Source organism: Hevea brasiliensis, chromosome 3 (assembly GCF_030052815.1).
Source record: "Hevea brasiliensis isolate MT/VB/25A 57/8 chromosome 3, ASM3005281v1, whole genome shotgun sequence".
Taxonomy (NCBI): domain Eukaryota; kingdom Viridiplantae; phylum Streptophyta; class Magnoliopsida; order Malpighiales; family Euphorbiaceae; genus Hevea; species Hevea brasiliensis.
The window spans coordinates 11,570,629-11,583,251 of NC_079495.1; the positions used below are offsets into that span (position 1 = coordinate 11,570,629).

At 29.8% G+C, this 12,623-nt stretch overlaps 1 protein-coding gene and 1 long non-coding RNA gene across 6 annotated transcripts; both read right to left on the bottom strand.

Annotated features, from left to right (window-relative positions):
• Nucleotides 1–143: 143 nt before the first annotated feature.
• Nucleotides 144–6,935, bottom strand: LOC110642381 (putative disease resistance protein RGA3). Of its 5 annotated transcripts, none has more exons than XR_009147566.1 (7): nucleotides 6,516–6,934; nucleotides 2,200–4,419; nucleotides 1,939–1,985; nucleotides 1,628–1,709; nucleotides 1,275–1,404; nucleotides 728–964; nucleotides 144–617 (listed from the first exon to the last, which is right to left on the bottom strand). XR_009147566.1 is itself a non-coding variant. In XM_058143874.1 (3 exons), exons 1-2 carry the CDS (start codon nucleotides 6,822–6,824, stop codon nucleotides 2,200–2,202), a joined length of 2,529 nt encoding a protein of 842 aa, XP_057999857.1. In that variant the 5' UTR covers nucleotides 6,825–6,935; the 3' UTR covers nucleotides 144–617. The 5 variants fall into 5 exon arrangements, 1 of the variants encoding a protein (XP_057999857.1); XR_009147565.1 differs by having other exon boundaries at nucleotides 728–973; XR_009147567.1 differs by lacking the exon at nucleotides 1,939–1,985 and having other exon boundaries at nucleotides 728–973; nucleotides 6,516–6,935.
• Nucleotides 6,936–10,723: 3,788 nt separating this feature from the next.
• Nucleotides 10,724–12,168, bottom strand: LOC131178491 (uncharacterized). Its single transcript, XR_009147425.1, has 2 exons — nucleotides 11,029–12,168; nucleotides 10,724–10,930 (listed from the first exon to the last, which is right to left on the bottom strand). It is a non-coding gene; the product is annotated as an uncharacterized LOC131178491 (long non-coding RNA).
• Between the last annotated feature and the right edge of the window lie 455 nt (nucleotides 12,169–12,623).

The following is a 12,623-nucleotide window of genomic DNA, read 5'->3' on the forward strand; positions in this document are numbered from 1 at the left end:
TTGGCAAAGGGAAGGGACAGATGTAAATTATGGAGCTTGATGTCTTTCATGTTCTCTAAATTACAATTAACAAGTAAATTAAAAGGATACTTCAAATGGTAATTGGTATTATTAATCCAATGTTAGTGGTGGCAACCATCAAATGAATTGGACTTTTCTTTTGATAAGCAAGAAATTTCATTAAAGAAAAAGAGAGACACAAAAGATGAGGAGAGCTGCAACCTAACCCATGCCAACAGGCATTCCCCACAAGACCGGACCTAAAGCAGCAAACGCCTCACCCCAATAAGAACCCAAAAAGAAAATGTACAATTCAACTAAACTCAAATCATAGGAAATCAGAAAAGACTATTCTAAAAGAAAGCTATGAAGACATGCGAGGGTGACCCTGCTTAGCTAAACAATCTGCAGCCAAATTTGCATCACTTGGAAGAGACAATTGTATAAACCTCTGTGATCACGGAGAAAACCCCCAATGGAACAGGGACCAGGTTTCCCTCACGAAGAGCCATTGATGTTTAGTTTCACACTATCAGGTGGAGCAGACCAAAAGGAAAGTGGATGAGGACGTCCAAACTGAGAGTCTATGAAAGACCCATAGACTAAAGTCTTCCACTCTACAAAGGGACATAAAACAGAGCTTAGCAAACAAAAACTAATGTACCACTATTTTAGAATCCAAATCCAAACTTTCCAAGAACAGGGCAGTGTAGGTATTATTCCTTACCTTTTTTTTCCTCCATGGAAAAAGGTAAGCCTTAAAGGGATGAAGCCATATAGAAACCCAGCACATTCTCCTCTCCCAAAGAGAGCCCAGCACCTATGCATACCATAATGCAGAACAACATTCTCATCCAATAGTACCCAAGTCTCTGGACATGTTTATGGATGAACAATGAGTCAATGTGCTTAACTGCTTCCACCAGCTGGGATAACTTGTGTTTGATTCATTGATATGTTCTTCCTGCAAGATCTGTATTTTATCAATTGGAAATCAGTTTAAAAGAGAGTTCCTGTGGTTTCTTCTTTTTCCTAAAAGCTTATCCCCAATGCATAAGACTCCCTGCATTGCAAGAGTTTGTTTCTAGGATTTGGAACCCATTACCTTTTAGTCACAAAAGACCAACCTTACTATTGTGCCAAGGTGGAGAACCTTTACTTTTTCTTCTTTTTTCTAATTAATGTTGTTAAATTTTAATGTCAAGATTGATTGAAGAAACCAATGAAAAATAAATTATTGACTATAATCAAATTACTGAGTAGAAACTACATACAGTGCACGTGATTTCTTGTAATCTTTTCCTTGTTTTTGTTGAATGTAGAAGCCTGGTATTTCTCGACAAGCACTGATTTGATCTCTGATGTAGTCATGTTGACTCAAGAATCTGATGATTCTGGAAGCCCCTGAAGACAAAATGTTCCAAACAAATTAACTTTAGTATTAGTGGAAACACATAGCACAAACTGTTAAATTAAACGTACAAATTGTCTTTGAGTTTTCTTTAAATTGAATGGACTGGAATATTATTTTTTGACATTATATTTCATTCAATTACATCCTAACAAAATGATACGATACCTTTTTCTTTTACTGATCAAATATAATTCAAATTTGAACTTAACTCACCTTTGTAGCCATCTTTGCTTCTCCAGAGTAAACAGCGGCCGATCACAGACATCGAAATTGGGTTGGTGAACAGAGAAAACAACTATCGTTCCATCATGAGCAAAATTTCTTAGGACTTGATCACAAACAAAGATGAAGCAGTATCGCAAATGTAAATACTTATTATATTTACAATATAATTTAAAAGTAAAAGAAACAAGAGTTTAGAGATACAAATAGTAGATTAACAAGTTTCTTAAGCATTATTTACAATATAAAACACATGTATTGGCAATTTACAACACAAAACAAGCACAACTTCAAATACAAACATTGTCACATTCAGCAGTTGGCATTTTCAGCAGAGTTGCCATGATATCTGCCACAAAAGTTGAAAACCAAATGAGCTGAAGAAGGTTATCATGCAGCGCAACCATTTAAATAATTTATTATATCATAAAGGAAAAGTAATTTCAATCTAAAATGCTAAATTTCTAAACTTGCAAATCCCTAAAATAAAAAAGAAAAAGGAAAATTACAATTTAAATCCAAAACTAACATTAAAAACAATTTTAGATGAAATTTATACGTACCTAATCTTCACTTGTTGAATCGATGTGAGAATCATCTGTTGAATTGATCTCAGAACCGTCAAGAACAATTTTAGGGATATGAGCAATCTTGGACCAATCTTCACCTTTTCCACGTTCACATCTTTCGCTCAATTCATCACAATCCTCAATCACAATTTGTTGAAGAGATACTATATTCTGGAGGCACGCAGGCAATTCTTTGAGGTTTCTACACCAATCTAGTTTTAAGAGTTGCAGAGTGTTGGTGGATCCTCGAAGAAGCCATTCTGGAAACTCTACCAATTTTGGTAACTTTTTGAGTATCAGCCTTTGAAGGTTGAATCGAGCCAAGTCTTGATCGGCTTTCCCTTCTTCCATCGTCAAATTGAGGTTTTCACAATACTCGATACGAAGAGTCTCCAATGCAGTGAGGTATTTCATACTTTGAGGCAAAGAGATTAAGCTTTCACATCCGGTAATAATCAGTGTTCGAAGATGTTTGAGGCCTTGCATATCTTCACACAAGTATTCTAAATTTTCACAGCCAACAATCCACAAAAACCTAAGAGAAGTCAAGCAGCCTAGTCCATTCTTTGCCAAACACTTCTGCTTTGTGGAAAAACTTAGAAATCTAAGGCTGATCAAGTACCTTATATCATTGGGCAACTCCTCAGTTTGAAGTAACAAAGATTGTAAATTCTGTAACTTGCAAATAGAATTGGGGACCTTTTTAATTTCAGGTAAAAATAAAAGCCTCAAATGCTTTAAAGACCCAATCCTTTCCAGCGGTACCTCTAATTGGGATTCTGACAAGTCCAACATCCGCAAATATTTTAATCTTGACAAACATAAATCCAAGGCTGATTGACTGATTTCCTCACTCATAAATAGAGCAGTTCGCACATGCTCTAAATCTTGTAAGAGAGTGGAAAGACCATGGGGAAGTGAAGTGAAGTCGGGAAATAACAGATGGCGGACACTCTTTGAGATGTGTGTGGTGGTTGAGGTTATTGCTGAAAATTCATTTTGTGTCAATGATAATGCAAGATCATGCACTAGATCATGCATTTTACACACAATAAACCAATCACGGTCCTCAAAATCTTGAAAAAAAGACCTAGACCCCAACTCCTGAAAATAGCGCCACCCAATATCTTCTAAATCTTCATTGTCATTTGTTGATTCAAGAAGTCCATGTGCCATCCAAAATTGAATTAATACAAAACTTGGGTACTCATAGTCCTTTGGATAAAAGGAACAATAAGCAAAGCACTTTTTTAAATAAGCAGGCAATTGTTCATAACTTAATTTCAAAGCAGGTAAAATTTTGTTATTTTCCTTTTGCTCTATTTTCCACAACTCACTATCTCTTATAAATTTCCAATAACTTTCCTCTTTATTTGTTAAAAGAAGTGATGCTAATGTCTTCACTGTTAATGGAACCCCTTTGCATTTTTTCACAATTTCATCCCCAATTTTTAACAAGTTTGGATAGTGCTTCTCTTCACCTTCTTTAAATGCACATCTAGTAAACAAAGCCACACACTTATCATGCGGAAGACCTGATAACTCATATGGTTCTGAAATGGTGCTCATAATGGAGGCTACTTTCTTACTACGCGTAGTTACTAAAATTTTGCTTCCATTAGCACCTGTAAACAAAAGCTCTTGTAATGGATCCCACCTCATAGAATCTTCATTCCACACATCATCTAAAATGAGAAAGTATTTTTTATCACCAATTTTTTCTCGCAAGATTTTTTGCAATTGTTCCACTTCCAAATTGCTTCTGTTCTCTCCATCACTGGTGGCACATTTAATAATTTTCTCAATCAAATTTTTTATGTCAAAATCTTCTGATACACATACCCACATCTTAAGTTGAAAATGATTTTGTACTCGTTCATCATTATAAACTAATTTAGAGAGTGCAGTCTTCCCCAAACCACCAATTCCAACAATAGGAATAACATCGATTTTTCCACCATCATTAGGCTTTTGTAAAAGTCTGATGATATTTTCTTTATCCTTATCTCTTCCTATAATATCAGACACATTTACAAAGGAGTGGGTCATCGCTCTTTCCTTAGGCATAGAACGCCTACCTTCATCTCGTTCATTAAGATGAAACTTAGCCTTATGAGATGCAATTTCATCTAATTGCTCTCTTATTTGTTTTATTTTATGACCCATTTTAAAAGAGAAAGCAAGTGGATTAGAGGATGAAAAAAGGCGACCCACCTGAAATTAAATATGATACATATAAATTAAGAAAAAAAATAAACAAATAAATATGCATATAAAATAAAATTTATTGAACTACAATATATATAAAAGTATAAGTAAAAGGACAACCTCATGGATAAAAACTTATATTATTTTAAAAAAATATATATGATTTTGTATATAATAATTAATAAAGAAAATTATAAATAATAAAATAAAAGAAAACCTTAAAGATATATTTTTATTATTGTATGCAATTATTACAAACTCTGAATCTATAAATTAAATTGAGCTTAATTCCTAATAAAAAAATGCCAAAATTTAAGCTATAAATGATCTCTTAAATAGCAAAAAAATATCAATTATAACGAGTACATTATTTGATTAATTTTTGTATTATTTTATTGGTTATATTAACTATTCCTTTATTAATATGAATTCATAACACCTAATATATTAATAAATCAACAAAAATTCATATTTCGTAATTAGGTTAATAGAAATTCATATATATATATATATTATGTCTCTAATTTTATTTACGTTGCCCTATAACTGATAAGTATTATAAGGTCGTGAGGTTTCACTAATGTATTATTAATATAATATAAAAATCTAAATCCAATAATAATTCTTGGCCGTATGTTTACTAAAATATTTAATCTCCTTCACTAATTGCTGCACTTGATAATTTACTTTTATGTATAATTACTTTACTTTTCTATAATTTATTCAACAATCGTGAGAATTTTTTTGTAAATTGTTATATTGTTTTTATATAATTATAAATAAAATTTTCATGAACATATATATATATATATATATATATATATATATACATACATTTTTAGCTTTTTACTAGTTGAATTTTCCTCAAAATCAAAATATTAAGTATATTATTTATTCATAAATTATATTACATCACTTGTATTGAACATAAAAATTTTTATATATTTATAAAAACATAATATTCCTAATTTCAATCTACATAATTATATTGCTGATATCTATTATATTTTTGTATAATTTAAAGTAAAAGTTAAAAAGTTAAATTTTTATATTTTCAAAAAATTTTAAAAAAATTAATTTAAACTGTTATAATAAATTAAATTAAATTAAAATAACAATAATATCTATAAAATTACGAATATTAAATAAACTAAACCTTTTAGCTTATTTCAAGACGATGAACTATAAAATAAATAAATAAAATAAAATAAATAATATAAATCAACAAAAATCGAATATTCATTATAAAAATTGGCTATAAAAATATAATTTAAAAGAAATTTTATTTGATTTTGATAAAAATTAATATTAATTAAAAAATGTTCATAACAACTAAATATAAATCCAATTAATTTATTTTCCTATATCTATATTATAATTAATTTATAATTATAATTTCTTAAAAATAGCTATTGTAGAAATAGTACTATATCAGCAATCAAATATTATTTCTTACATTACTAAAGGATAAATATATTACTTATATTGGGTACAACTCCTCTCCTCTCTTTCCTCTCTTTTTCTTCTTTTCTCTTTCAAATTTCATTTTTTTTTTCTAGCAGTCACCGATAAATTTCTCATTGGTGGATACCCCTAGATCATTCTTCTTTTTTTTTATTGTTTTGTTATTTTTTTAATAAACTCTTAGATCTGTGTCAGTTTGGAACTGATTTGAGTCTTTCCTTAGATTTGTATCCTTTAGAAATAGATCTAAGATTATGAGTTCCTGTTTCTCTCGATTATTGAAATTTTATTGGAAACTCATATATGAGTAATGATCTTCTATCAATGGAGATTAATAGTATCGTCTGTTCTTTTATTGACGTTTAATACTTTAATATCTTATGCGGACAAGATAGGTAATAAGATAGAATTGCAAAATATTTTTTTGTTTATCTAAAATAAAAAATGACCAATTAGTATCTCAGAAAATTATTTTACCCTATCTAGATCATCTCTGAACAGAACTATCTATGTTTATATTTATTTTTCTAATGAAATAATTATATATATTACTTATGTTTAATTTTTTTAATTTAATACATGTACTACAAAGTCTAATAATTTATAAATATGTAAATGAAATTAATTTTTTTGGGTACCTTTTTGGTGGTGCTTCCATATAATTTAAGCAATTGCTTTCTCTGAGTCTCACATTCAAATTCATCGAGTACATCTTCAGCATCATAAAGAACATCTTTAAGCTTAATCAGCCACACTCGCACATCATTATTGCTCACTTGTTTCTCCTCGGCATCCAACAGCACAGCTTTAACAGTCATCAAGACATCCTCAAGCTTTTTCAGTTCCCCTTGAACACCCCATGCAATTGAAATTTCTTGGTAGGCTTTGGAAGCTAGCTTTTCAAGGACTTTCTGGGCAACATTGAAAGCAAATGATTCTAAAGCCATCGTATGGAGGAGCAAAAGATCTGTTTAAAGGTTTGAGTTTGGTTTTGGGTAATGAAGTAATGAACTCCAAATCAGCATCTCATATTATATAGAAAGCCATTTCACCCGCATCAAGTTTTGAATGTGAACACTCCAAAAAATCAAGAGGGGGACAGAAAGTCAAAAGTGGTTGGCTAAAGCACCCAAAGAGGGGACAGAAAGTCAAAAGTGGTTGGCTAAGGCATGTGATGGAGAGTTGATTGGCCAATAAATTAAAAAAAAAAAAAAATAGCCGATCTGTTTGGTTCTTTCATTTTTCATTTTTTTAAAGATAAAAAACAAAGAAAACCTGTAAATAATAAAAAATTATTTTTTTATTTAAAAAATAAAAAATATTCATATCTATATTTTAAATTTGTTTAATTTTAAAATTTTTAATATTTACTATTTATTTATTTTATAGTAATATAATTAATTTTTTTATAATTGTAAATAAAAAATTTTTAATAATTAAATTTCAATATAAAAAATTATAATTTAATTTTTATTAAAAAGTCATGATTTTTACAAAAATTGTTGAAAAATGGAATATTTATTAAAATGAAAAATAATAAAAAATAATTTAAAATTATTTTTTAAATCTTCGTTAAATTTTATATAAAAACATTATAGCAATGCTTTTAAATCTGACTAATTATTAAATAAGTGAAGACAAAGCATAAAAGATTAAGATTTAATTGAATTTCAATCATAATTTAATCAATACAATATAAAATATCATTAAATATATTAGAAAATTATTTTTTAAAAATAATAATAATAATAATTTAATATAATTAATAGGGTGATATATATATTAAATAACAAAAATTTTAAAATAATTGTAAATTTTAATTAAAAATTTTAACTAATAATATTTTATACCTAAAATATTTAGAATAAAATTTTCAAGTTGATTAACTAAAGATGATGTGGATAGTGAATTTTATTGATCACTGAAAAGTTATTAATATGAAAAAGGAATGAGAAAATGAGAAAAAAAAAAGTATAAATTAGTGCCGCTGAAGACAATAATAATAATAATATTTAAAATAATGAAGTCTTGCTCTACCCCACAAGGAGAGCCTTTATCTCTATGATGTGTTGGTCTTTGTTTTTATTATTTCTTGTACTGGGAAGCAGTCGAGAAATTTCTTAGACAAATCTCAATCAAACTGACAAAATTATAGCAATGCAGGCATATGAGACAAAGAAGCCATTATTATTTGAAGTGCAGCTATGATATTTTCTCAACTTTCACCTTAATAATTTCCGTATTCTTTCAAAATATGTAATTTATATTGAAATCATAATATGAACTTATACATGTTTAAGGGTTTTGAGTTTGATTTTGGGTATGAAGGAATGAAATCTGAATGAGCATCTCATGTTATAAAACAAGTCCACGAGATAATGACATTTAAACCATGGTGGATTAGCCTTTATTGGAGATAGGTTAAAAAATGAACTAATCTAACCAACGTTTTTTTGTAAAAAAAGAATTACTAGATTCAACTAAATAGTAGGAAAAGAATTACTATATAAATAAATAATTTATATTTTAATAAAATTAATTATTTAATTTTTATATTTCAAAAAATCCACAATTTTATTTATAAGCAAAGGATTTTATTAAAGAAAAAATGGGAGAGAGGCAAAAAGAGCCTCACAACAATCAGAAAAGTCAATCACTGGAGTCATAGAAACCACAAATTAGGCATCACAACCTTAACCAAACTCTGCTGCTAAAACACAGATGAAAGATAAATAAGCAAAGCAGAAAGCACAAAAATTCAGACTAAGACCAACGAAGAAAACTAGGACGCAATTGGTGGGACTCTGAAATCTACTAACAGATTATTTGGATGGGGAGGTTTCGGGGTGAAGTAAAGTAAGGTTTTAGGATATTTTTAAGTTGTTTGGAATAAGAATACATGAGAGGGATGATTTTTTTTTTTGTGATTATTTAGGGGATTTCTCATTTTTTAATTCACTGGTGAGTTTTTTACATTCATATATTATCTTTTTTTAATTTTTAAAAATATAAAATTATTTTTTTATTTTTATATTTTAATTATTTTATTAAAAAAATATATCAATAATGTTCATATTTAATATTATTTTTTAATACTTGCCCTCCAAACAAAACAACTTTATTAAACGATTAGACTGACAAAATTATTGCAGTGCAAGCGTCTGAGGATTATATGAGACAAAGAAACGATAATTATTTGAAGTGCTGATGGTGATATTTTCTGTATTCTTTCAAAATATATAATTATATTAAAATTATAATATATCTACAAGTTGTAGTGCTTATGGAGGTGCAGCAGTGCAGAAAATCTGTTTAAGAGCTTATTGGCTTTGGGTATGAAGTAACGAAATCTGAATGAGCTTCTCACGTTATAAAGCAAGTCGTTTCTTGCCTGCATCAAGTTTTGAACTAAAAATTTGTGTTGGAGAGTTGATTGCTCAATAAAAGAAAAATAAAACTCCTGGGTATTTGTTTTTAAATCATTTAAAATAAAAATAATTATGACCGCTAATTATTTTCTCCTGAATGATAACTCATTTAAACAAAACTCACAAAAGCTTTGATCTATATCTTTTCCCTTCAATGGTTCTGTTCCATACGCGGAAAGCCTTTTTCTTTAGGAAGTCTTGAAACTAGTTCTTTTGAAACTTTAATTATTAAATTTCATAATTTAAATTTTACTAAATTTCTTAAATTAATTATACTTTCTAATTCTAGTTAGACTTGGATTCTAATAATTTTTACCTCTAATTCCTGAAAATCTTAAAAAAAAAAAGAAAAAAAAAAAAAGAGAAATCTAGACTCACAGCCCAGTATCTTTTAACTCTTCATTTTTGTTCGTTGTTTCAAGAATTCCAAGTGAAAACCGAAATTTAACTAATTTAAGACTTCATACCCTTTGAATAAGATGAGCACTAAATTAAGCAAAACACTTTTTCAAATAAACAAGCCATTAATTGTTCATAACTTAAGCAAGAATATTTTCAATTTCATACAAAAAAATTGAAAAATGATGTGATTTGGAGAAAAAATTTTGTCAGCTACACATTTGGATATGAAGTCTTGGTCTTTGTTTTTATTATTTCTTTTACTAGGAAGCAGTCGTGAAATTTCTTAAACAAACCTCAATCAAACTGACAAAATTATTGCAATGCAAACGTTTGAGGATTATATGAGACAAAGAAGCGATAATTATTTGAAGTGCTGATGTGATATTTTCTGTATTCTTTCAAAATATATAATTATATTAAAATTATAATATATCTACAAATTGTAATGTGCTTATGGAGGTGCAGCAGTGCAGAAAATCTGTTTAAGAGCTTATTGGCTTTGGGTATGAAGTAATGAAATCTGAATGAGCTTCTCACGTTATAAAGCAAGTCGTTTCTTGCCTGCATCAAGTTTTGAACAAAAAATTTGTGTTGGAGAGTTGATTGCTCAATAAAAGAAAAATAAAACTCCTGGGTATTTGTTTTTTTTATTTAAAAAAATAGAATTAATAATTCTTTTCTCCTGAATGATAACTCCGCTCTGTCACAGGGATTGCTTTTATCTATAAGAAGTCTTGGTCTTTGGCTCCTTTTTTTTTTTTTAATTTTTAGTAAAAGAAAAAAAGCTGAGTTAATATATAATTTTTTTCCCTTCAATGATTCTGTTCTTTACGCGGAAAGCCTTTTTCTTTAGGAAGTCTTGGTCTTTGTTTTTATTATTATTATTATATTTTTTTTACTAGGAAACAGTCGTGCAATTTCTTAAGCAAATTTCAATCCAACGGTCATAATTATTGCAGTGCTTTTTTCTTCTCCTAAGGATCATTTAAGACAGAATTAATAATGATTTGCAATACTTTTTTTTTTTCTGAATCAAAATATGATATTTTACTAGATAAAAATGATTACAAGGCCAAAAGCTTACTCAAAGAAAAAAGCTACAACAACTTAAAATCCAAGCCCAGTAATATAACAACCTATTAACATGGACCCCTAAAATTATACGGGTTTGACCGGTTCCAACTTCTGCAGAGCCATCACTTGATCCTTTATACTGCCACTATCTACCGAGAGTTAATTGCGTAAAATTAGTAACAACAAACATGCAGGGCAAAAAAAAAAAACTATCATCAGCCACAAAGGAAAGTCAAAAATGCCCTACCCAGATGCAAAGGTTGCTACACAAATCCTTCGAATTAGGGCTAAGACCAATGCCGAACGAATTGGGAAGAGGCTCGATAAACTACAAACCTCTCATTCTCGTGTAGCTTTGATGGAAATGGTGACCAAATGGTACTAACACCTCTGAATATGCTAGCAACGGGGAGACCCCATGAGTCAGAAGATGAACCATCTAAGCACATATTTGCTTCGAATCCCTCACCATGAAACACAAAAACTACAGCTCAACTAAACAAAATCCAACAAAGCTATACATAACTCAACAGAAAAGGGAGAGGGATAAGCCACCCTTCGGATGGAGAAGGAGTCTTCCCCAGCCTAAAGGGCAGGGGATGTTCACTAAATAAAAGACTGGAGACCGAAAACGGTAAAAGCGAGAAGAAGATAGACTCTCTCACTCAAAGGAAACTAAACTATCTATCCTTTTTACCCAAAGGGTAGGGGATGGCCACTGAACAAAGGATTGAGATTCAAGACTAGAGAGGAGACAGGAGAAGAGAGACATTTAGGGTCCTAAGTTGCTATTCTTTAAGAAAATTCATTTCTTTGGCAAGTCCTGCAAAAGCTACACCAACGCTGCTAAGAGATTTTCTCAAGTTTTGCATCAACAATTAATTCAACAGTCTTTCAAATTAAAATTTAAGCTCACTAGAAACCAATTTTCAAATAAAAAGAATTATTAATTACACTAAAAATATTACACCACGTTAACAAATTCGGGATGATTATTTATTAATTATTTTATTTTCTTATTAAAAATAATGATGTTGCCGTAGATTTCCTAGATGTTGGATCTGACTGAATCAAGGGTCACCTGAAAATCAAAGAATAAGTGAGGGACAGTGGTGGTTAACAACCACTCTGACGCTCAAGTCAGTAATCAAATTATGAACTGAATATTCAATGTAATCGAAGTGAGTGCTTTTCGTTTGCATAGCTGTTTTTGAAGCTTGACCTTATTCATGTAGTGATTGGGATGGTAACTATATAAAATCTTAGCTAAATCTTCTCTAATTTTCCATTTAAGTTGTAACAGTACTCATCCTAAAATTATGATGGGAATTAGGTGTGATCAGTGGCGTAATCTTTGTTTGGTCCAAACTCGATGAGAGTATCGATCTCTCTACTCTGTCCAATCTAGCAAAATAGATCTGAATGCTTTTAGAGATTGCCTCCAAACTCGAATCCTTTAGGTGTTCAGATATAAACTTGGATGGGTAAACTCTATCCAAATATTCTTATTGGTCTTTTATATCAATTTCCTCTAGCTAGTGACTTTGCAATCGTAGTTGAGACTCCAATGAAGTTTCTTCTTCTTGTGAAAGGTAGTGTTCTTTGTTTCTAGTCTTCTCTTTTTCTCTGTTGCTCTTCTTTTCTTCATTTGAGGATGAGTGATAACGATAGCCAAAGATGGCGAATACTCTATCCATTCAATTTTCAAAAAATTCTGATGAGGATGTGGGAACTAGTGGGAGGGTTACTATAGGTGAACTGCAGACAAAGCAAAACCCTTGTAATTCCGCTAGTCTTATCAAAAAGAAATCTCAGATGCAGAGAAAAGAGTCACTTCCAATA

Bases quoted from the DNA above. Each gene is read 5' to 3' on its own strand.
- LOC110642381 (XM_058143874.1), bottom strand. From the start codon at position 6,824: ATGGCTTTAGAATCATTTGCTTTCAATGTTGCCCAGAAAGTCCTTGAA. The intron at 4,420-6,515 runs GTACCCAAAAAA...ATTTAATTTCAG, and splicing joins ATGGAAGCACCACCAAAAAG to GTGGGTCGCCTTTTTTCATC.